Raw genomic sequence first — 23,782 nt, forward strand, 5'->3', positions numbered from 1 at the left:
CATCCTCAGCTTTAGGCCAGCGGGACACCGCTTTACGGAGCCCCAAATTTTGCTCTAAAAAACACTCTTGGCCTTATGCTCTCTTCCAGCATTGGCCTCCTCCGGCTGTTGCTCCTTAGCTCCCTGTCCCAGGGAGCCTGGCTACCCTGAGCTTGCAGAGAAGGGGATGTGCCTGCTGGTCCCTCCCAGATGCCACGCTGTGGTTTGGGGCTGGGAGCGGGGCCCCCACCTGCTTACCTCTCGTGGAATTGCTCTTTGAGGTGAGTGAGAGTTGGGTCAGTTTGGTTCTGGTCAGGACTCTCCAGACGGGGTTTGCTCAGGTATTTGGCTGTCTCATGTGTCCTGGCCAGATGAGGCCTTGGCTCGTCAGACTGCCCTTTTTCGGCCTCCCACCCCTCAGGATGGTCCATGGTTAGGAAGGAGCTATAGCTCTCTTCTAAGGAGCCAGCACCTTCATCATAGAACAGGAGGCTCCGTGACTGAACTGCAAACAAAGAGAGAACTGGTTAATAATGGGGACAAGGTGTTTTGCAAAGTGGTTCAGCACATGCTCACAAAGGAGGCCTGCTCTGCAGGATACCCTGGGGGCAAGATACCCTTGGACACACCGCCTCTCCAGAGGGCAATCAGTCTGCCCTGGGGCTCTTCCTTCATTTCTCCATAGCCTTTATTATTTGTCATGTTTTAGGACAATGGCTAGCAGAGAACGAAAACAGGCCCAGGCAAGGTGCTGTTGTCAGGGCTCATACCGCTGACAGGCCAGGAATCCCTTCGTGCAAGAGATGTGGGGCAGGCACTGAAGGGAGGATGCCACTGCTGGACCAGGTGTGTCAGGAGAAGTGTCAAAAACGGTTTGATGGGATTAAAGGGAGGTATCACATTAGACTCACTCTTACTAGTTGTGTAAATGTCTGGCGCTGGTGTTGCTTTCACTGTCTGTGATGCTGAAGAGAACTCCGGGAGGCAGGGCATCACGGATCCCAGGATCAGAACGAAGCAGAGCGCCAGCACCTATTGAGGAGATGTCAGCATGCAGTCAGTGCTGCTAGCCCAGCAAGCACCCCTGCCAGCACACTGACACGAGGCTGAGAGACAACATGTGGTCAGGTTTACAACATGGTCACTGCGGTCCCCCAGAGAGGGAAAGGGCTTGCTCTGCTGATCTCTGATGGAAATCTAAGAAAGGGAAGTCAGAAGCTCCCTCGTGTTGCTTTTTCTGAAGTATTTGTAATTGAATGGTGAGAACTCGCCTGGCTGGTTGATGAGAGATGCTCACAGCTAGGGAACAATTTGGGAAGGAAGAAGGCTCAACAGAAGAGATGAAGTTTGCCTTTACCAGAGGGGACATGACCATTGGCACAGCAGGAGCTGTGGTGGGCTGCAAGAAAACATTTTGAGAACAAGAAATTTATAAGATACCCACAGCACACAGCAAAGTGAAACTACTGTCCACGCTAGGACAGAAGTGGCAGCAGAACTGCAGCAGGCCATCTGACAGGATGGAGAGTCCAAGGAAGGGGTTAAATTTATGCTTAGCCTGCACAGATTCTAGGATGTGTCTGTGCCTTCCGGCTGTTGGGCAGACCAGTCAGAGCTACTGGACAAGGATAAAAGGAGAAAAGATGAAAGCCCTCTGGAAATCTCCCTCTGGTAGGCCTGCACCTGTCTGTAAATTCAGCCATAATGGTAAAGCTTCAGAGTGAGATGCCAGTGCTGATTGCAAGGGACTCCGCAATGTTTAGGGAGCTAAATAGTACAAAGCAAGAGGGGACATACCCACATGTTGTGGGTGGTATATTAATTGCTGCCTCCAGCCTAGTGTTCAGCCTGAGAAAGTCTGAAGAGGAAATGCATCTGTTGATGATTTCTACTACCTATGTTCAAATTTGTTAAGTGTCACCTGTGAGGACATCTGTGAGGACAGCCAGCAATTTCTTGACTGCTTTTCAGAATAGGCAACTATTTTGAAATAGCCATGCCTAAGCAACACACAGAAGCTGGTACATCAAGCTACTACTGACTACCTGTGTATTCCGGGAGATGCAGAAGATCAAATGATAGCATGGCAATACTATACTATGTAAATGGTGAGTTTAGCTTTTGAGACTCTCCATGAGTAGTTTTGAAGTAAATAAATTACCCGTGGACAGCATGGCTGCTGAGCACATCATATTGGGTGCACAAGCTATTTAGACTCTTTATTCCACAAAAACAAAAACAAAAACAAACAAACAAACAAAAAAGGAAAGGAAAAAATAAACTGTGAATAGATGTTGCTTGGAATTATCACAGCCAAGAACCAAGAACACAGCATTCAGAAATGGAGCTAGCCCTCTGAAACCTCTCTTTCTGTTTGAAAACAAAACAGGCTTTATGGGCAGGGAAAGAGCAGTATACTTAACATCTTGCTTTAACAAGGCTTTCATCTGGGGCTTTGCAAAACAACATTGTTTTACTCTGTTTTGTTTCAGTTTAACTCTGGCTTTCTGATTCAGTTCTGGTTCAAATTCTAATACATTTCGTAACAGTAGCTCTTAGTTTGAGTCTGAGTACCATTCATCTCCCTGATTTTGAACAACTCACCATTTTGACCTCTTAAAAAGTGGGGGAAACTAGGCTAGAGGAAAACACCGCAAAACCAGTTAGAAAGATAGATGCAAAATTCATCAAAAAAAGATGTTTTCAGAATGTAGGTATCAGATGGTTCATTCTCAAACTGGGAGGATGTAGCAGATGGAGTAGCAAAGTGATCTGTTGTGGCCCTGGCAAGATACAACATTTTAAAGCTTGACTTGGATGATGGACTGAATCAAATCTACAGATGGGAGAGACCACAAGTAGACTGGCTTTTGGTCAGGATTCAAATTCAGAATGAATTTGAACCATCTTGACCAGCTGGAAGAGAGCTCTGAGGATAACAGCCTACAAGGGAAGACTGAAGAAACTGGTGATTTAGCAGAGCAGGCTGAAGGGTGTTACCTGAGAACAACAGTTTTCAAACATGTAAAATGCAGCTGCACAAAGGGAGGGTAAACTGATCTTGCTTACAGTGGGCAGAAGAAGTTGTAATAGGCTTAAGCTATTACAAGGAAGATTCAGATGAGATATCAAGAAAGCTTTATCTGGGAAAGATAACAAAGCCCTGGAAACATTTGCCTGGGGAGGCTGAGGACTGCTTACCACTGAAGGCCTTCAAGAACTGGCTAGAAAAATATCCATCAGGAATGACACAGCACTAGAAGAAAAGGGTCTTCTGCTCCACTCCCATGCTGCAAGGCATGATTATTTTACATATCTGTCATGATAAGGAGTTCTCTGTTTGGAGACTAAATGGAAAATGGGAACTAGGAGGCCTATGAGAGGAACTGGCCAAAGATAGAAAAGCAAATTACAAATTCTTGAAATGCTTCAAAGCTCAGAAGCCTGAGTGAGTTGGTGTGTGGGCTGGGATGCCGCGGAATGAAGAGAGCAGCAAGGAGAGATAAGACATTGCTAGGAAGCTAAATTTTATCAGCTTATATAGCACAGGGGACATCTGGGAGGCACCTCTCCTGGACGCGCTCATTCCAGGTAGTGGTGATGAAGAACTGCCAGAGCCAGGGGTGCTCTGATGAGCTGCTGCATTAAGGAGCAATGAGTCACTGGGCCCAGTGGGGTCACACCCAAAAATGTGGAAAGAACTCGGGAATGAAGCAACAGAGCAGCCAACAGAAAAGACAGCCTGTCTTTAAAATCTGATCTGACATGGGGGCAGCAAAGAGTAGCAAAAGTCTGAGCAGATTTTGAAAGGAGAAAGTGCTGGGAACTACAAAGCAGGGGCTCTGGAACCAGAGAAACTGATTGAACCAAGAGAAAAAAAAAAAAAAACAACCCCTCAGGACACTGAGTGTGATGAGAAAGTGGGGCAAGCACTTCACCATCTGTCTGTATTTCATGACTGTTAGCAGTACAGAAGCAGTAACTAGATAAATAGGTAACTTTGGCATATTTGTCACAAGCACCTACTATGACAATCCTGCAAAGACATCACAGGGTTGGAGGCTGTATTTTTATCATGGATCAGAAAATTCCCCCTTGACGAAAAAAAGATGAAGAATAAGCAGTTGACTCTACTTATGGCCACACAGTGGCATGCACCAAAGCTCTACAGTGAAGCCAAGATTGCTTAACTATGATCCCCCACTATGAGAAATGAGAGGCAAACAGGAATTACCAAAACCAACAGATGAACTCGAATCATTTTGGTTAGTCAAAGGGCAAATGAGGAGAATTCCAGCTGGATTTAACAATGCCTGATGTACAGGCATAGCAAGAGCAGATGCCATTTCTTGCTGATAAACACAAGGTAATGCCCACTGGGAGGAATACTCAAACAGTTCGTCCACCCTGCTGAGTTAAACATTAAGCATTACTAACTCAGCAGAAGAAAAATCTACCCCTTATGATGGAAGCTCATTGAAGACTTCTTTTGCTGAACGTCCAATAGCTAATGAAAAGTAAACAAAGTGCTGTTTTGTCCAAAGAACAAGATAGTGAAAACACAGGAATTATTCTCATGCTGTTGCATAAACAACTGACACTACCGATGTGTGTACAACACGGGCCTAGTTCCAGTGACTCTTAACACAAAAGTAGAGAGTAGGAGTAACTGGCAACAGAGATGGACAGAGGGGAAGAGAGCAGGGACAGGCAATTGACAAAGCTGTCTGTGGAAGCATGGCCAGTAATGAATGATGGAAATGATGCTCATACCATTAGGCAGGTCCCGGTCTGTGTGGAAGCCATTTTGTAAGGTCTGGAGACTTTCCCAGCTACCAGAGCCTGCAGCTTCTGTAACTGCTGGAGCAGAGTCCTGGAATAGGAAACAAACCGAATCAGAATTTGATAAAGAAGTAACAGCCAGTGAGTGATGCAAGACTTCCACTACCCCCTTTGTACTTTACCCTGATTTTCCTTTCTTGTAAAAGCAAATCTTTGCCTGTTGCTATATTTTGCCCATCTTCTCCCACAAAACAGGCTAAGGAAGCACAAAACAAACAAAAAAAGGGTGAATTTGAGATATGAGGTGTGCAGGAACTTGTGGGAGAAATGCCCCAATGTGCCATTATGCTGCAGCACCTTCCCTCAGTCTTCTCACCAGCAGACCCACCACAACCTTCACTGCAGCTACCCACAGTTATGAATGTCACATTTAAGTGCAGCCAGTCATCTCCCAAAGCCTTGTAGAGCGAGGCTACCATAAAAATCACCCTCTGGGATGGAGGCTGCATGTTAGGGTCAAGTCAGACCTTGAGCACGGGCCTGCCTGCTTCCACATCCCTCAGAGACGCGTGCTCGACCCATGCCCCAAACCATATGGTGGAGAGAGAAACAAAAAACAATTCTGATCCCCTCCAGCTTCTTCAGTCTTGGCAAACTCTGCAGAGGGATGTGGGCAAAGCCAAATGTTGAGTTCAGCGATTAATTCACTCTCTGGCTGCTCTGGTGGGAACACGTGCTGAGGTCTCTCTGCCCCGTTTAACTGAACACAGGCATTGGCACACACAAACACAGAACAGTGGTAGGTGTGGTACAAAGAGCCACCAAACCCTTCACTGGGTTGGTGAAGAAATTTGGGACAAGGGAGACTAACCACAGAGTGTGCAGTTCCCGAGAGCGCCAGATTCCTGAAATACGGACTACTGAACATTCCCCCCTGGGATCACTGGCTGTTTTACACAAATAAGCTTGAGCTTTTATAAAATAAAAAGGTCATAGAGCCAGGAGGTTGCAGGAGAATCCCAGCTTTATCTCTTTCCAAATCCTCTTCTGCTGCTTGTATATGTGGAGAGAAGCACAGAGTGTCCCCCTGGCTGTGCTAGAAAACCAAACCCAATTAGAAAGAACAGTGCGTATTTCGATTCATAAGTGAGTAAATAAATCAATCCCCTGGCTTTTAGGTCTATCTCCTGATTTTGCAGGGTGGGGCTCATGCTTTTTCAGCAGCAGGGCTGCCCGTGGTCCCAGGGAGGCCAGGCAGCAGGCTGCACCCCATGGGCAAGAGTGGCCAGGCAGCAGTGTCTGGCAGGCAGGGCACTTTGGCTGGGCCCACGGCAGCCCTCAGCCCCAGCAGCAGTGGCTGGCCTGGAAGCTGGGGACACAGCCCTTGTGTCACGGATGGGAGAAAAGGAATTTGGCAGAGCCTTGAGGAGTGGTTCAGATCTTTGCAAGCTGCAGAGGCAGTAAACGAGGCTATAGAAATGAGCTTCCCTCTCGCCAGCCCTGCAGCAGCCCCTGTCCTTGCTCACACCTACTGCGCCCAGTAAGAGGAAGCAGGGCTGGGCTCTCCTCCAGCTCCTGCTGTGCATCCCCACCGCAGCAGCACGAATCTTCCTTATCTGCTTCCGAGGAAGCAAGTTCTCCTCATGATCTGTTGGCTGGCTCTGCGTCTTGGGGCACAAATGCTCACCAGAGCCTTGGGTGAGGAAGCCAGGAGCCTGCTCCAGGGCTGTGGGAGCAGCTTGCTCCTTTCAGGCAGGCGGCAGCAGCAGATGGGAAGGAAAATCTCCAGGCTTGCAGGGAGAGCCTTCAGCCTTGCTTTGCCAGAGGATGAGGCATGGCAAGGGCTGCAGGACTGGACTGCACAGTTCCCACTGGTACCACATGCACAGGGAGTTGCCCTGGATGTGGAGGGAGCTGGAATCCATGCCTGTACTAGAGGAAGGGGCTTTCCCTGTACCCACCAGCTCTGTTCAGCTGTCTCTCAAGAGAAACCTGAAACAGCCACCTGATGCCCAGAAGAGCAGAAACAGCGGGCTTGAGAGGCTGCTGCACGGGGCCTCCCTTGGAGCTGCCGTCCTGGAGACAGCCAGGGGCCTGGAGGGCTACGGGGAGGGCAGCGTGAGCCAGAAGGGCTGCAGGGAGAAGGAGGAAGAGATGGGAGAAATCTCTCTCCCTGCCTCCCTCCCCTCGCTGCAGCGCGGCCTGGCCGTCCCAACACAAACATTCCAGCTCGCTAACCAAACCCAGCTGCTGCCACGGGCCGAAAACCAGCGCCTCGCCGCGCGGCGCCCGCCCCGCCAGGAGCTGGGGTGCTGCCTTTCCCTCCTCTCCCTCCTGCCCCAGTGCTCCCCTGGCCTCCCTTCCATCGCACGCCCCGCAGGGAGGGCAGGTGTAGCCCCTCTTACCTGTTTGCGTTTTCTAAGGTCTCCACTTTTTTCCAGAGTTCATTGTTTTCTGTCGTGTATGTTTCAACCCTGTGGGAATAAAACCCATGGCCGGTTAGCTACACGGGCTGGTCAGATGAAGCAGACGTTGTCCTTGCCTCTCTGGCAGCGGGGAGGCCCAGTGGCCTCATCCATCGCCTGCAGATGTGGTCCTGGAGCCAGATGTTCCTGGCTTGCCTGGCTGCCACCAGACCGCAAGGAAAAGGGATGTGGGTGCGGGTGGACAGCGAGGTGCAACAGCCCAGGCTTTGCTGAGGGCTGGGAGAGCTGACAGCACCCCCTGCACCCAGGACATGGGGATACGAAGGTGTTTCCAGCCCCTCCAACCCCCTTTGGGGCTGGAGGCACGGCAAAGGAACCGGGGGGTACAAATTCACACCTCTCCCACACAGAGTGAGGACCTGTCCTGGCTGGGCGCCCTGCACAGGGCAAGCGGGCAGCTCTGAGCAAATGCTGGGCCAGCTCTGACTGCAGGCACTTGAGGGCAGCAGAGAACCTGCAGGCTGCCTCCCACTGCTCCCGAGAGGAAAGTGGTTGTGCTGTGCTCAGGACAAGTGATCTCCAGGCCCAGGGACGCAGCCTGGTCGTGCTGAGGGTTTCCAGCACCACCTCCAAGCCAGGTGTTCGCGTAAAAACTGGGCTTACAGCAAAGGTGTCCAACCGAATGCTGAAAGGCCCAAGGACAGACGTTGCAGAAAGCCAAGCTGACTGACTTGTTGCATTCAAAAAAAAAAATAAAAAATTCACTGAATGCTCCTTTTGGTTTGCATTTAAACCTGGCATTGTTTGAAAGCCATCTGTCACTGCAACACGCTAGCGTTACAGAGCACTGAGAGCGCCCAGGCACTGCAGCCACGTCGGGGATGAGGCCCCAGCACAGAAAACCCCGGACCTGCCACTCAGCGAGGCCTCCCCAGCCCCGGCGTGAAGGATCGGGGTGACAGTGTGGGACACCACCTAGAGGTGATGTCCTCCGACGCCTGGACACGCACCAAGGTGCTGCTGGTGGAGGGGCGTGAGAAGCTGAAGGTGCCTTGAGTCATCTGTTTTTGTTCAGCATTTCTGTGCACTTAGGCAAGATAAACAAATAGCATCGGGGGAAGAGTTAATTAAGGTTGGGTTTGGGGGATTTTTTTCCATTTTGCCGATCTCAGGTGGTGTTAGTAACAGGGAACGAGATGGTATTTAAACAGAAATGTGAGTTTACAGCTGGATCCCTGCATTCCTCTTTGCCTGGGAACGTCCACTGGGGCTGCCAGTATGGAGAGGATCACAGGATCAGGCCCTCAGGAGTTATTTTCAGCCCTCAGTGACATGTGTCACTGTCATGTGATGTCACCTTAGGTTTATCCTTGCCATACCTGCAGGACCTGAGGGTTGCAAGGAGCAAAACAAAGCTCATGCAGGGAGAGGGGAAAGGGAAGGGAAGGGAAGGGAAAAGGGTAGTAACAGCAGTGTAATGTTTTTCTTGCTGTCAGATGCTTGTGTCTCCACCTCATGGGGAGAAGGGGAAAAGCTGTAGTCACTGCCCTCCACAGGCTTACTCCTTATGGGACAGGCAAATAAAGAGCAACTTCTAGTGGGGAACATGACTCTTACCCCAAACCCCACCTTGCTGGCAGCCAAAATGGCCCATGTTCTGTTGGGGACCAGCCAAACTAAGCAGTTGGAAACACGAGGTTTCTAGAGCATTCTTCATCCTGGAAGAGGATTTCTAGGAGGGAGGGGAGTAGGGGCAGGATCCCAAACTAAACTTCTGTGCAGCCAGCCTTGCAAGGAATTGTGCTTTTTGAGCAAGTCAGTAGTTTTCTGAGTTGAAAATAACCTTTTTTTTTTTTTTTTTTTTTTTTTTTTTTTTTTTTTTTTTTTTACAGTCCAGTGCAAGTCCAGTGCCTGCTGATTGCTTCCCACTGTCAAACAAGTAACCCCCAGCTAGGGGCAGATACCGCGTCTCATACGGAGACAGCAGAAATTCCTGCTGCTCTTCTGGCATTTTAAAGTTCACCATCTAGGTAAGAAGAGGTTCTAAGAGCCAACCTAAGGCACGATGTCACTGCTGAGCGGAGCTTCTGTACCCATCCTCGTACCATACTGGGAGTGAGAGGGGGGAGCCCTGACCCTGACTCAGCCACCTTTGATCTGAGGAGCTGTGGGGAAGAATAACTACAAATGGGTGGGAGCAAGGGGGCTGTGAGAGCCAAAAGCACTAGAAAGAGGGGCTTTGAGGGAACAGGGATCCTCTATCAAAGTTAAGACTGAAAAGAAGAAACTTACTTTTTCTCTAGACACTCCACATATTCCTTCTTCTTCCTGCGACTCTCCTGAGCAGAGATCTATGAGAGGGGCAGCCATCAGAGAGGAGTCAGTACCTAGGGTATCTGGAGCCTCCAGACATTTCTTTGTGCCTCCCTTGTCTTGTCTGCTCCCTGCATATACAGCACCCTCAGGTAAATGGGGAAGGCATCTTCCAGTCTGCTGTTCCGACTGGTCTCTGGGAGGGATGGATGCTGCAGGCATGCAGCCTTCTTTGGCCTGTAGACCACAACCATTTGTTGCAGTACGCCTGATCCCCTTGCTGCTGAGAGCATCTTTTGGGTTGCATTTAACTCCTCTGACTCACACGGGTACGTGCTGTGGCCATCTGGGCAGATTCTGCCCCAGACCACTTCTGAGTCACTGGGTGACTAATTCAGGGTCTCATTATTTCTCCCACAAGATGCTTTCCAATCACAGTCTGACAGCTTCTGCCTGGCTAATGAGCTCTGTTAGCCGCTCATGTCCTACGCTGTGAAGTGGCTTTTGTTTCCCTGTCTCCACAGAGAGGCCTGACCAGGACAGATCTGTGATGTCTTAGCTTGTGGGCCCCATCCCAGGCCATGTACTTGCAGGAGATGGGCCAGAAGCCACACTCTCCAGCTACAGCATGTGTACAGAGATGAACTAGATGATCTTTAAGGTCCCTTCCCACCCAAACTGTTCTTTGAGCCATGGTACTGTTTCTGTGGATCGGGAGGCTTGTGCCAGTGCACCAAAGGTGGGATCCCACCTCTTCTGAGCTGCATTGCAGCTGAGGAGGCAGGGATAACTATAGCACTGGTCAGATGAAGCTGCTCTGGAATCAAGAAAACCTCACAGTTACGTTTTTTGCCATCACCTTGTTCTTGATTTTCCTCCTGACCCTCTTCAGTGCTTTCTCTTCTGCTTTGGTGAGGGGCAGCTTAGTAGGAATTGGGTAGCCCTCGGCAATCAAGGTGCGTTTCTCCTCTTCAGTCAGGAGCAGAGGGCCAGAGGTCCCTTGTAACTTCTGAAACACAGAGAGCAGCTATCAGCATCAGCAAGGAGTCCTATCCCACCCAGTGATCCTCCTTAAAGTCTTGTAGGGCAGCTAGGGGTGCAGTACAAGTAGGCGCAGTGCAGTGCTCCTTCCTGCTTCACCCTGATCCTGGAGACACAACTCAGCAGCTGCTTTCCTCTTTACCTGGAAGGGCACCTGCTCAGTTATTCCTTACTCTTCCATTAACTTCCTCAAAAAATCCCTCAGGGCAGAGGCCACTTCCCAAAGTATGGGGTGAAAGAGCACTTGCTAAAACAAGGTAGCTGCTGGTCGGCATTTTGCAGGACTCACTGGGCCTCTCCTCATTCCTGTGAACACCACCCTGTCCCCACACCCCTGTGCCAGGCCATCACATTGCTTTGGCAGGGTGTTTCGGCTATGAGACCTTAACAAGGACAGGATCCCCCACGTGAGCCTCAGAAAGCCTCCAGCACCCCTTTGAGCACCAAGGAGCCCCGTGTCTCAGCGACATCCTGCTGCCTCCTTACATGTGGTGCTGTGAGGAGAGGTGAGGAGGAGATGGCAGTAGAAGAGCGAGCAGCGGGTCGGGCTGGGCTGGAGGGAGGCAGGGACCGGGGGCTCTGGGATCCGTCGCTGTCACTGCCGTGGCTGCTGGGCGGAGTTGGAGGCATCTGCACCAGGTCATCTACTGAGAATTAAGGATAGTGAGTCAATGGCTGTCAGGTCAGCTGCTGGGACAGTCACAGTGCCCTGAGTAGCAAGAGGAAGAGGCACTGCCATAAAATAGGACTGAAAGGAGAGGGTGATGAGTTTTTCAAGGTGGGGTGGCTCTAAGAATAAGGTTGGACTGAGTGTCGCCCAAGACAGAGGTGAGGCTGACCTCAAATGTGCTAAACTAGGAACTACGGGAGTCAGAGAACTGGCAGGGGCTTTGCCAAGGCACTGAAGGTATTTACAAAGCAATAACGTGCCCTGGTGTCAACCAAAATGGAGTACAAAGCCCGTGATGTTTTGCTCCACAGCCTGTTCACATGTGCAGGAAGCTCTGTAGGAGAAGAGCTCTTCCAAAAGCACCACAGGGCTCACACACTTGCCAGCACACTTGATCCAAAGGGGCTCTGGTCACTCAGCTGGTTGCCAAGCACTTGAAAACTGTCCCCACTTTGTACTAGAGAGCCCTGGGGGCCTTCATGGAGGTGGGAATATGCCTAAGGAATGTCTCTCTGAGGCAGAGTGGGAGTTCCTATAGTGCTTTCATTTGTACATCAGCGGGCTTTCAGATGCTTGGGTTTCTTTCAAATTAAACTGGATCCTGAATATCCTGACTTTCAGATGGTTGTTTTTGGATAATGCCGCAGTCCCTCTGAGGATTTTAAAGGCAGTCTTGCATATTTCCAGCTCTGAGGTAGCCTGTTTTGCCTGGGACTCCCTGTCTGAACAATTCTGTGTGTGACTGTTGGTCCAGACACAGATCTGAGTTGGAACCATGCCGTGCCCACTCATCTATTGGTCTGTAGCTCAGTACTACCCTGTACATGTGGCTCTGCTCTCAGGTGTTGAATAGTGATGGCCTATACCTGAGTAATTTAGAGGAGTTTATGCCAACTAGCAAATTCTATCTTCTTACCTGCAGGTACATTTAGAAACTGGTTCACCTCTTTGGGTTCAGCTTTGATCACAGGTGCTGGAGTCATTTCTATGGGAGTCTGTGGAAGAGAAGCAGAAAGAGTTCTTGGGTGCTGTCGCTTCCCCTGCCCAGAGGCTCCCACCAGTTCTGCTCCCAGCCATTGCTCCCCGCTCTGCGTTCTGCCCCATAGCAGAGCTCTGCCCCGAAGCAGCCTCTCGCTGCACACAACAGCAGCCAGGAGTCCAAACATAACCCCCTGAAGTCTGTGTCGCTGGGCAGAAAGAGTGCAAACACGTGTTTGTGGAGGAACAGGCAGTGGCAGATGGATGTGCTGCCAACCCATGCACTGCGTACCTCCGAGAGGGAGACTACTTTTATCCTTGGCAATCCTTCCCTTGCTAGACCCAGACAGCGCAATTTAAACCAACCTCGGCATTACCATGGGAAGCCCCTCTTTGATCTGCCTTCATTAGAAATGGGAGTATAGAGGTTGTACAGAAAAAGAAACAGAACAAAACCCCCATCCTGCTCACATGATCTTCACCAGGACCACTGGGCATCTGTTTCCAATTGGAGGGGATTGAGAGTTAAATAAAGAGTACTTTTCTTTCCATCTGGGCTGTGCTGCCCCTCAGCTCCCTGGCTCACCAGCCCCCAGGCCACCACAGGCTGGGGGAGTTTTTACACTGAACAGACACATTGCAAACTCCTCCAGACTGTAAACACAGCTGAGAGAGCGCCATGGTATGGCTGCCGAGCACACACAGCAGAGCTTCGAGGGCACAGCAAGTTCAAGCTGTGTAAATAGTGGAGGAAGTTTGTGCACAGCTTTGGCTGGAAGTACGCATTTGTTTTGGAAGGTTGTTTAAATGGGAAGATGCTCAGCATGAGTGAAAAAAAGGAAGTGAACCCCAGAGATGCTCTCCTGTTATCTGCTGAGCTGCTAGAAGATAGCTGAGGTTCGTGTGAGACTGGTCAGACCTTCCTGTCCAACACGGCTGGACTCAAGGACAGCCAAACTGAGCCCCCAGCTTCCTCCCACACAGCAGTGGCATGCGTGACTCTCCTTCAGACAAACAGACTTCTTAAGGACTTAGATATGACCAACTGGCTTGGCCCCTTGTTTCTGAAATAATAGTTCCCATTTCCTCATAGGAAAAAGCGAGTAGGACCTGGAGTGGGGCTTCCATTTCCAGTGAGCAGCTGATAGAAGTGAGAGGCCATATGATAAGCCCAAGACCGTGAAAAAGACAGTGGCAGGGCAGGGTTCTGTACTCAGAAGTAGTGGGGTCATTAGCATCACGTTAACTGACACTGCTCTCTGAGAAAAAATGTAATCCAAAGTCAATGAAAATAAGCAAAAGAGTGGTTACAGAAATATTGGCAGATTGGAGGGGACAGGCCTCCAGCATGTGCGAGCTTAAAAGCCTTTGGGTTTTGTGCCAAGGAAACACGCTTGTATTTAACCCAGATTGTAAAGCCTTCTGTGCCAGAGAAAACCCTCCTTCCATCGCTTTCTCTGGAAGGATAAACTGTCTTGTAGCTTCGCTGAAGGAATCGAGAAGACAGTTCTAGCTACCCTAAGGTTTGGTGCTGCTCTGACTGCTATTTCAAGAGAGGAATGATAAATAACGCAATGTCTGGGCTCTGCATCACCCTCCTCTGTCTGCCCAAAAGCTAAATCACCTAGCAGGACCCTGCAGCCGCATGGCTGGGTCCACATCAGCAGGGGTGCAGCTGTGTGAGAGCCCGGGTTCCCGATGGATCGTAGATGGGCTCACCTCCTCGGGGACCGGCAGTCTCTGCAGAGGGTTGAGGTTCAGCACCGGTATGGAGCTGGCAGCTAGCTGGGGCTCAGGCAGGTCTAGAGGCAGGTTCTGTTCCTGTTTCACCATGATGGAGCAGAGCTTGGGCCCCAGAGACCACACTCCATTCTCCAGCTCTGAAACATGCACAACGTGAGAGTCAAACTCCAGCAAGAACAGGACAAGAAAAAAATAAAAATAATATATATTAAAAAAAAAAAAAAAAAAAGCCATGCAGACAGCTCCCCCCCCTCCCCCAGGGAGGCTGCCTTTCCAAGTTTAGCACTGTCACCACACAAGCATGTGCAAGCCCACAACAGAGGGAACAAAAAGGAATAAGCCCCCAGCCTGTGGGGTGCAGACAGGACAGAGCTACAGGGATTGTGTCTCTGCTCTTCTCCGCTCTCCCTGTGCAGCCCGTGCTGGAGGACAGCTGCTGGGTTTCTTCCCTGCTGATGTCTCGATCTATCCTCTGGAGTCCATTTGTATTTAGAGCTCCGTGTGAGAAGGATGCTGGGCTCCTCAGGCAGCATGGGCAGCATCACAGGGCTGCCAGGAGTGTTACCAAGAACAGCAGCACCTCTGTGCTTTGCGAGCTGCAAAGAGGGCAGGCGTGAAGGCAGCGAAAGGCTGATGGGGTCCATACGTGCTGCTCTGACCTCCTGCCGATGCTGTGCTGGGTACCAGAGCTTTGCTGCATGAAGGAGAGGATGAAAGAAGGCTGGTGTGGCACCTTGCTTGTGGTGCTGCTCCCCTGTCTCACGTCCACCACCCCGTGCTGCTCAGAGGCTGCATGCAGCCCTGGCAGGAGCATGAGCAGCAGCAAGTGCCTGAAAAGCACCGAAAGGAGCTGTGTGGGGCTGCTCTCCTCAGTCCCTGCCTGCCCCTGTCCCATGCATATCTGTGGCATGAGCTGGGCTCTCTCTGGAAGCAGGGATCCCAGGAGCTAGGATTCAGGCAGCGGCGCAGCTCAGATGTGGAAAAAAAAAAAAGCTGCTAAGCAGGAGAGCTGCCTGGGCTCTGCTCTGAAGTTTTGGTCCCCTTATTGCTCTTCAAACACTTCAGCCTGCCAAAAAGCTACTTCTAGCTGGCCTGGAGCCTGCATCCTCCTCTCTAATCCTCATCTCTTCCCTTCCCCTTTTTATCTGACAACCAGAAACTCATTTGTCTTGACACAGGACAGACTTTTGCTAAGTATGTCACCAGATAGTGCCCCAGTTGGCTCAGCATGAGGCAACATTCAGGCTCACTCACCGGCCCCCTGCACTTCCCTGAATGCGTACAGCACTCTCAGACCTGGGGGAGCTGTCTAGCTGTCTGCTGCCCACAGCAGCTCTGCAGTGCAGGGCCCAGTCTAGAAGACATCCTGGCAAGAGGAGAGGGGCAGAAAGGTCCTTCTCTTCCTAGCAGAGGATCGTTCCTTCCTGCTTCCCATGTGGCTGGAAACCTTGGAGCTGAGACACCAGCTGCTGTGGCTGCTCTGCATGCGTAGTGGCTCAGCGTGCTGCTCCCAGTGCTGCTGGATCTTCTCCTGGAGCTTCCACCGTGCTGCAGGGCCAGCAGCGCTGGGGAGCGCATCAGGCAGGGGCGCGCTGCGCGGCTGTGACAGCTGGGCAGACACAGACTGAGTTGCATTTTCTTTGCCCGACTATGTACACCAAAACCACAGCTGGTAACGAAGTCCCAGTCACCTCTGGTACGCAAGCAAGCCCTTTCTTAGCGAAGGAGGCAAGGTGTTACACAAGTATTTTCAGACAAAAAAACCTTGGACTTTCTCTATCTGACCACAGCCTGTTACAGAGATGAGGGATTAAGCTTCGCTCTCCTCATCCTCCCTTTCTGTTGCAAAACTTTGTACAACTTTTTCTCAGAGGCATCCTCCATCTGGGAGGGCTGCTGCTGAAGCAAGTTACTAGAGCAGACCACCAAGGGTTTTCCCCGTTCACATTTGACTCAGCAAGAGGGCAGCCCCCCGTGCTGTCAGCCCAGACAGCTCAACGAGCAGACACCCAAATAAGTATGTGCTGTCCTCCTGTTTCCTGTCTACATTCTGACCCTGCTCTCTTTCCCACCCTCAGAGATTTATCTGGGGAATGATTGGGTTGCAGGCTCAAACATATAAGCCATGAGAGGGTCAATGAGGGACTGAGAACGAGGCCTTTTGTGTGGACACATCTGAGTTCTGCTGTCTGAGAGAACATTTCGGAGGCATGGCCAGTGTGTAACCACTGCAGAATCCACTGCATATTGCTGGGTGAGGGACGCCAGGAAGGTCATCTTCTGCTGGTACTCCGTACGTAATGGGAAAAAGCATGGCTGTCAAATATCCATAGCTGCCCTGGGCTGGAGAGGTGGTAAGGCAAAGAGCAGCGAGGAAGCAGGACCCGGACAGGAGGGGCTGGTTCAGCACCCACTGTTTTACACGACCCCGGCTCTCCCTGCTCCTGGCATTGAATCACACCTCGCAGTACTGAGGGCTGGTACTGAGAACTGGAGCAGCCAGTCTGTGCGTGCAAACCATCTGGAAAGCAGACTCCCCTGATAAACAGGGTCACAACGCACCCAGCAGCTTGCCCTGGCTGACCCGTGTTAGTGGGAACCATGTGGGAAGGGGCAGGATTTGGAAGTGCTGGAGGTCTGCAGCAAAGCTGGGAGAAAGCTGATAAACGGCAATCCTCAGCCAGCTCCAAGCCCAGACAGAGCCCGGGCATTCCTGAGGAGCTCTGCAGACCAAGCAGTGCTTGGTTAATGTTAAAGAAAAGCCACTCCTGGGTAATTAATTTGAGCTGAGTGTCTAAAAGGACTGAGACTGGATGGAGCTGTGCCAAAAGGACTGCACAGTGTTACAAATACTGGACCTGACTCAGGGCTACGCTACAATATGACTCACATCCCATTACAAGCCAAGAGAGCCCTGGAAAGATGGGCTGAATTATCCCACTGCGGGACGGGGTGCAGAGGTACCCCTGTCCTTGGCACACTGACACCAGGCCTCTCTCCCTGTACAGAGCTCGTCTGCACCCTTGCAGAGCAAGTGGCAGGCACACCTGCAGCTCTCCTGGGTTATGTGCTTCACGCTGTGCTGGCCTCTGCCCAAAGGGCAATGTCACACTCCGTTCAGGAGACTCGTGGTCTTGCCTCGGAGAGACTGCAGCTGAAGCAGGCGCATGCCCGGACACAGAGGAGTGGATGTGGTGACAAGTGTCCTAGGGAGAAGTCCCTGAGGTAGCTTCATGCAGCCAGGCTTCATGGAGCATTTTGCTGCTCTCTACAGCTCATGCTTTTTGCTTCTCTCATTCCCAAGCCTCATCCTCCTCGTGTTCGTTTGCAGGGGCAAAATAATGACTCGTCTGTGCGCTCACACCGGTTTGTTTTTTGTTAGTTGCCTGGTTGCCTGTCTGGGCTGAGTGCTCTCCAAGACCGCGCTGGGGTTAAAGCTAGGAAAAAAGCACCGTGCAAATGGAAAGCTTTTCGATACCAAGGCAAGAGCTTGCTCGGCCTGCCATGAGCCTCCCTCCCAGCACCTCTCCGAGTGGCCCCTACGGAACGTGGTAGCAATGGCTGTGCTCTCTGCAGGGACCAAAGGGGCAGGGGAGGCCAGTTCCACTCCTCCTGCCTTTGTACCACAGAGCTGGGATCCTTCCTGGCCATAATAGGGAAGCCTCTGTCCCAGGTCTCACTCTCATTCAAAGTAATGGCTTTCTTCTGTGTATACTGAGCCTGTGCCACTGCTTTTTCAGGCAGCCTGGTTGTCCATCAGCTGTTGGGACACCCACACAGTCCCGCAAATTACAGGACTCTCTGCAAGGACGGCTCTAAAAATATCCAGCCATCATAAATTATCCTGAAATGAATTGTTTTAAAAATAGGTTTTGAAATGACTGTTCCTCTCTGTCTCCTGCTAAAAGATCTGCTGGTAAAGAAGCCACTTAGCTTTCCACATGTACCAGCACTGGTTGCAGCCAGAGACGCATGCTTCCTCTATCCAAGCCAAAACCCTGCTGATGGATGCCAAAACAGACCTGGATCTGGGGCATCCACACCCAGGCTTGCAGGATCCTAAAAAGACATTGCCTGTTGCTTGCCAGAAGCTGGCAGCATGCAGAACCACAGCCAAGTATTATCCTCATAAGTATGTTAGCCCGGCAGAGGAGCAATGTGGCCGTCAGAGCACAAACTGAAGGAAAAAAATGTGGGCTGTGTTTGACAATGGCAGATCAAATTCTTCCCTGGATTAGCCATGCGCAAGCCCAAGGAATAGCCAGTTTGTCCTTATACATGGAAGGCAGCCAGAGCCTCTGCTAACAGATGTGCCTGAAGCTGTGCAGTGCGCACGTCTCACGCTCACCGTTAGCATTATCTTCAGTCTTGACAGGCATGAGGGGGCTCTGGGGAGCCGAGTCTCCACTGAGGGAGTAGCTGTGCTCTGCCTGGATGCCTGGAGTGGGTGGGTCCAGGTCCATGTCCAGCAGCGGGTTCTTTTCAGCCAGCACCGGGTCATCGAAGAAACTGCTGAAGAGGTCGTTGGAGAAATCCTCCATGTTGTCGGAGAAGTGATCCAGGTTCTCGGAGAAGTGCTGAGGGAAGACCAAGGGAGAGGGATTGTTAGTGTCAAGTCCAGGAGGGATCTTAGAGCCTTCCTCTGTGCTGAGAGCCAAACCTCAGTGACAGCCCTTTCTGGATGGGAAAAAGCAGTTGCTATCCCTCCCTTGCATCAGATTGTTCAAAACACTACAAATTTAGATAGAAAGGGCCTAGGTGCTGTTCAGCATCTCTGCCTGTTTATCTATGCCACAAACACTCACGAAACTCTTCTATATTCCCACATCCCCTCCCTCCTCAGTGTGTAACTGTCTTCAGCTTCCCAGCACCATCTCACTACGACATCTAGCTGAACAGAGCACAAGGCAAGAAATCCCTGCGATGACAAAATGCAAGTGTGGCAGAAAATCATGGTCTTCAGCACCTGTCTGTGGTGACAGACACTTTCTCATGTTCTCTGCCAGCAGCAAGAGGCACTCTGATGCCCCAGAGAACATCAAACCAGCTGCTGATTTCTATCAGAGAAAAAAAAAAAAGATCAGTTGGATCAACATAACAGGAAGGCCCCCTGTTGTATTTAATTTCCTCTGGGATTTCACAGCCCCTCTGTGGACCATATGAAGCTGTCCTTCAGCCAGATAATGCCTGTGAAATTCTGCTCCCCGATGAAGTTTAAACACTACAGATGGGCTGTTAACAACAAACAATCATTCCACTAATCATTCCAGTAACAGCCAGTAAATCTGGCCGGGGTGGCTGTGGAGCTGGGCTCCTGATGCCACAGGGAACCTGCTTCCTTTGAGGCACATCCTCCTATTCAGAAGTCCGATCGCTAACTTTTCCATTTGCTACAACAAAGCACTGGTTGGGCAGGGAGAAAAATTACGATTGCCAAACACCAGCTGAAAAATGATCCCATTCGTTGGCAGATTGAGGCTTCTGGCTCACGGAGAGGAAAGAAAAGACAGATACATTCAAGGGACTATATTACACAGACGGAACTGTGCAACTTAAATGAACTGGAGAGAGCTCAGCCGAGTCAGACTGGGTCCCCCCCCGCCTGCAAAAGCATCTGGGTGGGCAGAAAGGCATTGAGAGCAGCATACTGAAATACCACGAGCAATAGGGTATGGGTGAAAGAGAGTGGGAGAGAGCACGCAGGTCCCGGAGCAGAGGCATGAGTGCCAGGGCATTCCAGTGGGAGAGCCGATCTGGGGAAGGAGCCCAGCTCCTGCAGGAGCAGGGGGTGCACGCAACCTTTCTTTCCCCACCTCTAGGACGGAGGGAGGTGTTGGCCAGAGGACCCCGGATGCTGGAGCCTGCAGGTTCCTGTTCCTCCAGGAAGGTATATTTGCTTTACCTGAGCACAATATCACTCTGTCAACATTACGCAGGCTGTCAGAGTGCAGGGTGAGGCTGGGGAGCGCTTCCCACCGAGGGGGGAGAGGCAGGCAGTGAGCTGCTGCAGCTTCCATCACGGCAGCGCCCTTCACACCCTAACACCGTCCCTCAGCCACTCAGTTAAAAACCAGATGCCCACTCCGCTGCATGGAGCAACAGACAGCCTTGACACTGCCATCCCTGGGAGGGCAGACACTGCTCGTGCAGGTACAGCAGCGAAGGAGCACTCGTGCTAAATCCCAGCGCTGAGGCCCTTCCCGGGATGCCGGGGCTGAAGTTTCCTCCACTTGTTCCCGTGCGGAAGCAGGGCTGGCGAGGCAGCGCGGTAAAAGCTACCCGGCCATCTCCAAGTTGCCTAGAAGCATTGCTGCGCTTGAATCGAGTGACAGCAGACGCCTCCCATCTGTGCTGAGCATAACCATTCTTCAGAGGGAGCTGAGTCAGCAGATGGAATTGGGTTAGATATTTATCTAAAAAGCCCTGGCAAACCACGTTTTGGCCTATCCGACAGCACAGAGGGGTAAGAGAGTTTGGAGTCCTGAGCATTAACCCCAGAGAGTGCCTGCTCATGTAACAGCTGTTCTTTGTCTTGCTCTCTCCAAACAACACAAGCAAACACAGGATATGAACACGATACCCTTACGGTAAGGGTGAGAATGTAACCGCGGAAAAGTGAAGGGATTCAGACTTCTGGCTGCCAGTGCATCACGAGACCAGAACTGAGATCTGACACAAGAGATCTGACACTGCCTCCAAATCGTATACGTTCTGTCACAGCCATCAAAGCTAGAGTGACCACGTAACCCTCTACGAGAAGCGGGGCTGGATGGGCAGCTGCAGGGAGAACCGCCTGTGATTCTGCCATATGCTTCACATTTCTTTCACAACTTTGCCTTAACAAAGGCAGAGGTGGGAGTGAAGACAGGCGGGGAGAAGATGCATTTATGCATTAGTTCCACTCACTGTCTTTTAGCAGCTTGCCACCCACACTCAGAACAAGGATTTCTTGGTCACTCAACAGTCTTGTCATTGTAGGACAAACCTACCCAGAGGTGAGAGGAGGAGATGTGCCTCTGGGTTTACTCTGAAACCAAAAATTTGCCCCAGCAGTGGCTCAGGGGTGAGAGATCAGTAATGACAGCAAGGGGCTGAGCACACAGGCACAAACACCAGCAGAAGTCCTTGCGGGTTTGTGGTTCTTCCTTTAGACACCCCACAGCAGGCTGTCCAGAGGATCTCCCTGTGTCGAAGTGAGGATGAAGAGGCAGAACCGTTCTTCCAGAGATGTAGGAGCTCAGCTCCCCCGAAGCCCACTCTCTCCCAGGAGACAAAGCAGCCCCTTTTCATCTCCCATCAATCACACAGAGCTAGAGATTGCTATTTTATTCAGAAAAGGAGGCAAGAGGCAAAGGAAAATAGAAGGAAAGGTAAACCAAGGACAATGACATGGCCTTGCAGCTGGCTAAATCCACAACAGAGTCTGCAGGACAAGCAGGAAACTACACCACCAAGCCCCAAGAAGATTGCTGTGTCTGCTGGGTGGGCTTTGTCCTCTCCTGATGCCAACAGGTTTGTTGGCTCTAGGATAGATTTCTGATTACTAAGGGTACCCATGGGTGCAGCCACATGGTAACAGGAAGAAGTGTCCTCTTATCCAGACCCAGCTGTGGTAGGCACAGCGAAGAGCAGCCCAGAGCTATTTTGGAGAGTGTCATCAAAACTGCTGTGAATTAGCCTAGATCGAGCCTGCTGGCCCAGATCACACAGATTCTGTGCCACCCATTCTCAGCGGGAGAGCTGCACTTATCTGGCAAAACTCAGAGAGGGCCTCAGATGCTCCCTTCCCTGCTGTGGAGGGATTTTTGTAACACCACAGCAGTGAACATCTCAACAGATCAGGGGCATGTGTAAGTAGAAGGTCCAAGAAAGAGTGCACAGGCATTGGTGGGGATGGTACAGAGATGCAGGAGCATCTTCTAGCCAGCTCCTGCTCCTTAGGGAACTGGCCAAGTATTTCTAATCGTGACAGTGAAGGAACCTGCAACTCTGCTGAGATTGTCCTACAAGATATCTCAAGTAGCTTTCATGCAGACGGGCCTGGCTTGAGCAAGGGGGACCAGTCAACTGGGAAACGTGATTCCCTACCATCCTGGGCCAGAGGGAGCGGGTGTGAAGTGTACTGGGGGAAAACTGCTTCCAGATGGGATACGAAGCTCACAGCACAGTCTCATTTTGCATTATTCCCTCCTGCTATCTCCCCCTCCCTTTCACACCCTCCTTCCTTCTCCTTCTAACTAGGCTCAAAAGCCAAGAAATAGCACGAGATGTGTTTCCAAAGCTGTATTACCAGTGAGCGGTCAGGGAGGGGGCAGCCAAGGGACAGAAACGCAATGGCGAGGATGTGCTGGGTTTCCTGATCCAAGCCTGATTTCTAGCTGCCCATCCCCCTCAGTGTGGTTCCGGGAGGCAGTGCCCGAAGGGGACAAACCTGGGTGTGCAGGTACAGGGGAGGCGATGACCCCCCCATCTCCCGGCAGCCCGAAGCTGCTCTGATGCCGCAGGAGAATCTGCTCGGGGCTGAGGCCACCTCAGCTGCAGGGAGAGTGCGAATCTGTCAGCTGCTGGCTCCTGCTCCCTCCCACTCCTGGTGACCGACATAGGCACCGAATCTTCCAAACATATTTCCACCACATGTTTTCACCCTGACCTCATGCTTAGGGTTGTCTAAATAGCAAACTGCGTGTGCGTGCGTGCACTTCTCATTCGAACACCCCTTCCTGTTGTACAGCAGTTATCTTGGGAGCTAATGTAAGGCATCCAGACATCCAAACGCAAGCTCTCTGTTTGCCCCCACCCAGAGCTGGTGTTGGACCTCTGGGGGCCACAGGCAGACACTGAAGCACTGAGCTTTGTCCACTGCCCAGCTGGGCATGGGACACCTTGAGGTGCCACTGTGGTAGCCCAGTGGCCCCACAGAAGCTGAAGGAGGGGACTGTTTCCTCTCCCTGCATCCGCTTCTGCGTGTTGGTCACTTCTGTCTCTCCCTTTCGCTTTGACACATCCACCCTTTGATGGTGCCTTTCCTCTCTCCACCTCCAGCGGAGCCGTTTGGAGACAATCTCCCTTCAGGATCAGTTTAGTTCTCACAGCCTCCATGCTCCCACTACGATGGTCTCGCTCCAAGGAGAAAGCAGCAAGGGGCTAATCCAGCTGGGCGGCAGCCCAGGCCCAGGAGACGAAGGGCCTTTGCAGGTTGGAGGTTCTGCTTGTGCTGGCAGGCAGTGCAGATGAGGAGGGGATTCTTCTGACTTTTCTCTTTTATTTTTGAAAGTATTTTTCCTCTTTGCTTGCCAAGATAAATCTTCTGTCCCAGCTGTGACATCTGCATTTCCCTTCTCTGCTTTCACTAAGGAATGAAGCCCCCTGCACTCCAGCTTCACAGCCGAGGTTTCCTTTACATTCCAGGAAAGAAGAGCCCATACACTCCAGACAGTCCTTCTGCTCGCTTTAAAATGCAGTGAGTTGCAGAGCTTATGAAAGTGAAGGTCTTGAGAGCATTAAGAGGATCCACGCAGGATGGACAGATGCTGTGCACACTTCTCCTCACGGTCTAGTTGGTGCATGTGCACCCCATGGGGCACAAGCGCTCATCCAGCCACCTCCTGGCTCTCTCAAACCCCTCTGCTGTCCCTGTAACCTGACTTGTGTGACTCTTTGTGTCTCCTCTCACCCCTTGTGTACCACAGCTCCCTGCTCAGTCTATGCCCCTGTTCTGCCTGGGCAGTTTGCCCCCTGCTGTTATTGCATCTCTGCATGGCAGGGCTGAAGCACTTCAGCCCGAACCATCTGCAAACCCCAACACTACCTCCCTCCAGCATCCCAAACAGCAGCAGCCCTGTCTTTTTGA

At 51.3% G+C, this 23,782-nt stretch overlaps 1 protein-coding gene across 3 annotated transcripts in view; it reads right to left on the reverse strand.

The window, feature by feature from the left end:
- The window catches only part of CREB3L1 (cAMP responsive element binding protein 3 like 1), a 42,924-nt gene that overhangs the window by 2,436 nt on the left and 16,706 nt on the right, over positions 1-23,782 (reverse strand). Inside the window, exons 2-11 of one of the 3 annotated variants that reach the window (XM_032188845.1) lie at positions 18,281-18,509; positions 13,909-14,069; positions 12,128-12,206; positions 11,028-11,185; positions 10,360-10,509; positions 9,480-9,538; positions 7,167-7,235; positions 4,753-4,852; positions 891-1,011; positions 238-484 (exon numbers count right to left, since the gene is read on the reverse strand). In XM_032188845.1, the coding sequence (XP_032044736.1) occupies positions 238-484; positions 891-1,011; positions 4,753-4,852; positions 7,167-7,235; positions 9,480-9,538; positions 10,360-10,509; positions 11,028-11,185; positions 12,128-12,206; positions 13,909-14,069; positions 18,281-18,509 (1,373 nt within the window). Of the gene's footprint in view, positions 1-237; positions 485-890; positions 1,012-4,752; positions 4,853-7,166; positions 7,236-9,479; positions 9,539-10,359; positions 10,510-11,027; positions 11,189-12,127; positions 12,207-13,908; positions 14,070-18,280; positions 18,510-23,782 lie in introns of all 3 variants that reach the window. The other 2 variants (XM_032188846.1, XM_032188844.1) reach the window with 2 other exon arrangements.

Source organism: Aythya fuligula, chromosome 5, assembly GCF_009819795.1.
Source record: "Aythya fuligula isolate bAytFul2 chromosome 5, bAytFul2.pri, whole genome shotgun sequence".
In the NCBI taxonomy this organism is placed as follows: domain Eukaryota; kingdom Metazoa; phylum Chordata; class Aves; order Anseriformes; family Anatidae; genus Aythya; species Aythya fuligula.